Source organism: Alnus glutinosa, chromosome 8 (assembly GCF_958979055.1).
Source record: "Alnus glutinosa chromosome 8, dhAlnGlut1.1, whole genome shotgun sequence".
In the NCBI taxonomy this organism is placed as follows: domain Eukaryota; kingdom Viridiplantae; phylum Streptophyta; class Magnoliopsida; order Fagales; family Betulaceae; genus Alnus; species Alnus glutinosa.
This window is the reverse complement of record NC_084893.1, coordinates 1,241,018-1,248,715: the sequence shown is the minus strand read 5'-3', so window position 1 is coordinate 1,248,715 and position 7,698 is coordinate 1,241,018. Positions and strand designations below refer to the sequence as shown.

The 7,698-nt window shown below is 36.4% G+C and overlaps 1 protein-coding gene across 1 annotated transcript; it reads right to left on the bottom strand.

Moving 5' to 3' along the window:
* Window positions 1-506: 506 nt before the first annotated feature.
* Window positions 507-6,080, bottom strand: LOC133874555 (uncharacterized). Its single transcript, XM_062312406.1, has 12 exons — window positions 5,643-6,080; window positions 5,000-5,128; window positions 4,822-4,914; window positions 4,618-4,697; window positions 4,378-4,491; window positions 4,100-4,173; window positions 2,564-2,640; window positions 2,013-2,096; window positions 1,812-1,904; window positions 1,621-1,728; window positions 1,471-1,542; window positions 507-1,063 (listed from the first exon to the last, which is right to left on the bottom strand). The coding sequence occupies exons 1-12, from the start codon at window positions 5,937-5,939 to the stop codon at window positions 626-628; spliced, it is 1,659 nt and encodes a 552-aa protein (XP_062168390.1). The 5' UTR covers window positions 5,940-6,080; the 3' UTR covers window positions 507-625.
* Between the last annotated feature and the right edge of the window lie 1,618 nt (window positions 6,081-7,698).

The following is a 7,698-nucleotide window of genomic DNA, read 5'->3' as shown; positions in this document are numbered from 1 at the left end:
AACAATTTTAAAAATGATTATTATTGCGAGAAGACACGGCTTCACATCTTAAAATGTAGATTTTGTATGAAACGCCATACTTCTAACTATTTTACAACTTTTAACACGGGTTTAAACTTGATTTCAAAATTAATGTAAAAATTATGTTTTTTAGTGGCCGGTGTATTTCTAATTATATGCTATGACGTGTCAAAAACACCCATAAATTTTTTGTATAGGTGCATTACAAAAACAATCTTCAATGCCTTTTACAACATGCTGCACTTACAACTTTTTTACCACATACTAACACGTGGGCAAGAAGTCATGTCAGCCACTAAAAAATTTAACTTCTTGCAATCACATGCGATTGAACAAGTTATAAAAGAATATATATGTCTAAAAAAAAAAAAGGAAGAAGGAGGAGAAAAATTTAATTTAGCCCTTCATATCTTCAGCGACCATGTCAGATATGTAAACAAATTACAAAACTATAATTACTAACCAAATTAAAAAGATAAAATGGGTGGAAGAAAAAACTACATGATCACACTCGGTGCCAAAATTGTTTCTTTCGCCTTGACTAAAAATGGTTGCAAAATTTATCTAAAAAATAAACTTGGCTTTATAGTTGCACTACAAGCAGCTATCTAGTCTTCTGCGCTTTGGCCAACTTCTTCTTTCTTTTCTTCAAAGCCTTGGGCACTTTATTCTTGCGAGCCTCCCGCTTCTCCTCCTTGACTTTCTTTTTGTTCTCTTTTCTAGCAGCTTTTTTATCCTCAGGAGTCTCTGCTTCAGATCGAGACGAGAAACTCGCTTCGGAATCACTTGAGCTCTCTTCGTCTTCAACTGCTTGAGAGACTCTAATATTCTCGGAGGGATTAGGATGACCAGCTGGATTAATAGATGACCCTTCAGAAGGGTCTGCTGCCTGTTCAGCTGGAGACCGCTGACCTCTTGAAAGAGCGTTCTTGAGTCCTGTGATAGTCTGGTAATACATATCTCCAGTGTCCTGCCCACTGGTTATCCGTTGCACATCCTCCTCAGCATTCTTCACATGTTCTAGCGTCTTTGGGATGAATGACTGTAAAATAACACCAGAAAAGGAAAAACACTCAACAATTTATGAGTAATCAAAATTAAACAGGGTCCACTGTATCAATGAATTTTTATTCTTCACATGCATGCTTGCACAAAGACACACACACACACACACCAGCTTCAAGTATCAATCTTGGACCCAATTGCAGTCCCCACAAAAACCAAAACAAACCAGATCTCTCATTTCATGGATTTATGTGTATAATGCAAATCAATTGGCGGCAAAGAATGGTGTATCACATAAAACCAAAGTTCAATTAGAACTGGCCCAGGCTGTCAAACCAGCAATAAATGCATGCTTAATGTTGATGAAAATAAACTCCAATAAGATAATACCACTGGCACACAATTTTTTTTTTTTTTTTTTTAAGACTCTGCCATGCAGGTTACCTGCACAAACACAGAATCTGCAATTTCATCCTCCACAGAGATGTCTCCTCTAGCCAAAATTTTTTGTTGAACCTGAAACGAGTTGAAAGCAGTCAAAATAAAAATATCCTTCAAGTCCTTCAGAAAATTTGAGAGTATAAATTACCAAACCTCTTCCAGATAACTGTCCACAGCCTCATCAGCAATAGAAGGATCTACTATAAAATCAAAGAGTTCACGAATTGTCATAACAGCTACACCATGCTTTCTAAAGAAATCCTGCATGCCACCAAAGCTTAATTAACTAATACAGCTGACTACAAGCACTTTTAGTTTGATATTTTTGGTTTGAGAGAACACACAGAAATATGAAGACAATCTTCACGTAGGAAATCAAGGGCATGAGGGTGATCAAGATCAACTGACTGAGAGACATCTATAATATACAAGTGACCCTGCGAATCAAGAAGAAAAAATAAATCAAAATGTCCCCAAATTACACATGGAATCAACTCAATATTAGCAAAGAAAATAAAAGCACACAAAAATATAATTGGGCTCACCTCAAAATAAAGTACATTATATTCGCTAAGGTCTCCATGCACTAGTTTGCACTTCTGATATAATGTCCGCATTGTAATAATCATCTGAAAAAAGAAATGCCAAGAGGATATTTTGATCATTTAAACAAGACAGCAAATTATTACACTTTTCACTTGCCCAAAAAAAGCTATAATAGAAGCATTTGCTGTTATTGCGTAAAGCAATACCAAATACGTTAAAAAAATAAAAGAATAATTTCATAAAATTAAGCATATCAAAAGACATATGATTTTATATAACTTAAACAGATCTCTACCCAGGCTGCTCCAACCAGATCTATTCAAGTGATAAACTTCACATATACAATCAACAATCCCACCATCAATCTAGATGACAGGTTCCACTTGACATAACCAAGTATCTATAGGTCGAAATCAATGAAACATCCACCATCATCTTATACAGCAGAGACCACTTAATAACTAATCGTTCCCCCCAACATTCTAGAAAGAAGGTTCCACTTCACATAACTGAGAATTCTTGAAGAATGACTAAAAAGATATGGACACACCTCCACATAACCTTCACGTAACCGGTCAAGAGATAAGGCAGCATCCTTAAGTCGAGGTGCGGCCCAACCTGCTTTCCCTGTACAAGCACAACTACCAATAAACTTCAACAACTGTACTTTAGAAACCCAAAATCAATTCCATTCACGAGAGACTACATGAGGAGAACAAATGAAATGAAACCGAAAAATCTTATAGTAAACACCTTAAAGTTAAAATGACTAAGAATGTATTTAATCTGTATCGAGGATAACTGCAGGGACTCCACTTACTACTAACATGTATATCAACATGCAGGGGGCTGGGAGCGATCTGGTTCCATGGATTTTCCATCTTTTCATTTGCATTATACACGTAAATGAAAGCAGACTTGATTTGCATTATATTTTGGTCTTTGCACAAATCAACTGGGAGTGATCTTGTGTTACGTACCTAGAGTAATTAGAATTAGGTTTTAAATTAGGTAAGTGTCGTATTATTATTTAAGAGAATAATAGGATTATTAGTATGGTATTATTCTTATAATAAATTAGGAAAATAATGAGTCTTGCTCATAAAGCAAGAATCCCAAGATTAAGGGATTTATATCCCATTATGTTAGGTTTTTTATTAGGAATGAAATAAGGGAATTAATTATCCCATTAGGTTTAGTATTATTTATGTAATATTTATTTATTTATTGTCTCCGTATTTTTAGCTTGTAACCCTATAAATAGGGGTATCAAAGAATGAATAATATCAAGCAGAAAAATATTAAAATTCAGCTCTTGTAGTTGATTGGGAGTTTTCTAGGGTTTCTCGAATAACCCTAACTTAGGAGGCCCAGGGTACCTCGAATACCCTACTATCCCACGCTCACCACTATCCAAATCGTCACCGTTCATCCCCCGTTACGGAGGTCCGTAACATAGATGGTACGGACCTCCGTAACGAGGGATGAACGGTGACGATTTGGATAGTGGTGAGCGTGGGATAGTAGGGTATTCGAGGTACCCTGGGCCTCCTAAGTTAGGGTTATTCGAGAAACCCTAGAAAACTCCCAATCAAATACAAGAGCTGAATTTTAATATTTTTCTGCTTGATATTATTCATTCTTTGATACCCCTATTTATAGGGTTACAAGCTAAAAATACGGAGACAATAAATAAATAAATATTACATAAATAATACTAAACCTAATGGGATAATTAATTCCCTTATTTCATTCCTAATAAAAAACCTAACATAATGGGATATAAATCCCTTAATCTTGGGATTCTTGCTTTATGAGCAAGACTCATTATTTTCCTAATTTATTATAAGAATAATACCATACTAATAATCCTATTATTCTCTTAAATAATAATACGACACTTACCTAATTTAAAACCTAATTCTAATTACTCTAGGTACGTAACATCTTGGACTCATTTGACGGATTTACGTGTATAATGAAAATCAGATCTCTTGCCCAAAGATTTTGGTTTTTGCACAAAATTCTGATTAAAAGTCATAGCCATCTAACTATATTTATTCTTACACACGCATACACACAATACCTATGAGTTCCATGACCAAAACATGAAGTCTCAAAAGAATTGGAGCAGGGCACCTAATTCCCGCTGCCTTTAGCCTGCAGTCCACAATGACCATGTTAAATACGATATGACAGCAATGATTCTCTAACAACTGAAATACATTGCTCCTCCACTAGATCTTGATACTTCTGCTGAAATAAATTGTCATCTCCTTTCCATAAACTTAAAATCCTAAAAAGACAAATAATTTTATAAATTGTCCTTGGGTAAAAGCATCAGGAACAATGTCTTGGTCTTACCTCATAAGGTTCCTCATCTCTTTCTCGGCCCATGTTTTCACCATTTTCCTGGGATTATGCCTGCAGTATCCATATCTGAAACGGTAGTCACCTTGCACATAACGATCTCTGTCCCTGTTATCGTTTAGATCACCAAGTTAAATTCGTTATCAAGCTACATACAAGCACAAAGTCTCTGAACCATGGAACTAAACAAGAAGTTAAATTCATTATCAAGCAAAAAGGATCATCTGGACATACTTAAATACCAGAACAGAAGTTTTATAGACTTTGATTGCCAGTTCCTGACCATCAGATCTGGTTGCATGATAAACATTTGCCTGTTGAAAAAAATTGATTGCAAGATAGGACACATTAACCAACAATTCAGACTTTGTAAGAATTGAAACTGGTACGTGCTATAGGTATCAGTACAGAAATGAAAACAAGCACTGCATTACATACTTCTTTTCCAGTTGAAATACAGCCATTAATATCATGAAATACACCTCGATTCAGCATCTTAAATAAAACCATGCGAGTTCTTGGATCAATGGCCTGGAGGAAAATATAAAGAGAATCATGTAAAAGTTTCTGCTTTTTTATAGTTCAAGAATGTCGATAAAAGATTACAATGTTTCACCTGCTCAACGGTCGCCCGGTCTGCTTTCTCAGTAGTTCTAGTTTTACCAATGGCCATCTCTCGAACACTTTCACGAATAGCAGTCGTCACAGAGTTTGACATGCTTATATTCAACCTCCCCTCCCACTCCTGCACTATCAATTGATTTGGTTAAAAGTGAAAAGTGGACACAAACAAATCCAATCAAGCACAACCAGAACAAACATGGAAAAGCGGGGATACATACATATATAGTAAAAATAATAAGATTGTTCACGACTTATATTAACAAAAGGGATAAATTCAAATCCAAGACATTAAGATATAATCCCTTCAAACCAAATCAACCAACTCAAAAAATGTGTTTAAAGCACAATGTAATTTGGACATCACATATTAACCTCAATTTCACCAAAATTTGCAAAACTAAGACTATGCATTTCTTCTCAAATTAATTAGTATACTACCCATAAATGTGAAACTTAATTATGGTCTCTATGAACCAAATGAGCAACTTTTGTCTAAGAAAAGGGCAATTCCCTAGCACCCTATTTGGTCGACAAGATAAGCAACACTGTATATAATAAAAGAACATAGAAATTCATCAAATTTTCCATCTTTTCCTACAATTCAATCGCAAAAATTGCACACAGAAGGAATATACCTCCAAAGGCGAAGCTCGAATGTGATTGGCGAACCTCTGGTTCCGATTTGAGAGCGGTTGAAGCGTCGACGTATTTGGGCGAGAGTGCAGCCCTCCATGAGCGTTGGGACGCCTCGAGTTGGGTGCGAAACTCCCCTCCATAGCTTCGTTGTCATCCTTCGAATCCAACCAATCCAACGCGTCTCCGACTTCCGAGTCTGATGACCAAAGCTCTTCTTCCTCTTCCTCTTCCTCTTCCTCTTTCTCTTTGTCTTCGCCTTCGTTCACAGCTACTGGTTTCGCTTCCATAACGGCCATTAGAGCTTTGCGTTAGGGTTATTGCAATATTTTCTGTTGGGGTTGTACTGTTGTGCAAGACATCAATTGTACAACCCAACAATTTTTTTTAAAAAAAAATCAATATTGAATAAGGAAATGCTGAAATTACTATAAGTGCAAATCACTAAGGCATATCAAGGCGAATCCATATATATGTAAGTCCCACTACAATGTGCTCAGTGTTATGCAGTGCATGCATCATCTCTCTATTTGATACGTATGACAACGTGTAAAAAAACAGAGGAATGATTATTGAACTTATTCTTTTCAAAAAAAGAAAAAAAAATTATTGAACTTATTATGCAATAATTGTACAAAGGTTGTAAAGTCTTAGTATTTTTTTTTTTAAAAAAAAAAACTAAAAACTAAAAACTAAAATACGGCTTTTAATTCAAAGCATTTCTGCAGCATTCTTCAAAAAAATAAAAATTAAATTAAATTACAAAATCAATTCACGTGGTTAGTTTTAATTACAAATCACTATATGCTATATAAAAAAATAAAAAAAAATAAAAATAAAAATAAAAAAATTCATAAGTTATCGAGATAGGCTAAAATAACAACTTATTGTTGAAGTCAATTTTCGTCTATTAACTTAATAAAGTTTGTTAGTTTGTCAAGTCTTATTCAATAAAAGCGCAACACGTGTTATAATTTACTTATAAATTTCGAAAAATACAATTAGGATTTTTCACGTCATTTTTGTACGCAATCCAAGACTAACACGTCAAGCCTCAATCCATGTCACTCTAAAACAATAAATTAAACCTAACCCTATCTCTCAAATTTTACCACATTAGGCCTCACTTCTCGCCGCTCATACCTTATTCTTCCTAACCCTGGCCTTCTTCTTCCTCACACTGTTCGCCTTCCATCTTCAGTCTACTTGCTCGAGTTTGGAGCATTGTTGAAATCGCTGCAGGATAAGTCGTTTTGGAAGCATCGCCGAAATCGATATGCGGTAAGCCATCTTCGTTTCAAGCTTACGTAAATCACATGGAAAAAATTGATCTCGGTTGTTGGTCAAGGCATGCATTTGAAACCAAATGTAAAACTGATACAATCTCAAACATTGTTGAATCATTTAATTCATGGATTAAGAAGGCTAGGGATAAGCCACTCACAAATCGCAAATGCTCAAAAACCTCAAACCTCCTATAAACCAATACAAAGTCAGTTTTAAGTGAAGTTTCAGTTGATGCTAATTCCGGCCGGTGAAGCAGGAGCTACCGCAGGTGGACCTGACCAACTGACCTGCAAAGACAAAGGACACGCGGTGGGTTTCCCCAACAGTCCTCCTCCGACGCCCAAATTAGATGAAGTATATTTTTAGTGAGAGAGCAAGAGTGAGAGAGAGAGAGTTCAGAACTTGTATCCAACCAAACTTAATACCTGGATTTTGCTATTTATAGGCAGCTGCCCTCAAGGTTAGGTAGGAATATCCCGGTTTTTAGGGAGCAGTGACTTCCTGTGTGTGAACAGGTCCTAAGTACACTCTTGTCAGCGATGGGCAGGTGGGTTCCTTAATGACGAAGCATGCGACTTCGGGAAATCCCAAATCTTCGGGGATTCAGCCACCTAATCGCTCTCCTTTATCGGTATCGTCATTATTACCACTTGTCGGTTAACGGAGCACCCGACACCTCCTGCTCGGACTCCCCCGGTCGGGACCTCACCATCCTAAAAGGGAGGCCTTATCGGCAGCGATGTATCCGACACCTCCCGCTCGGTCGGAACC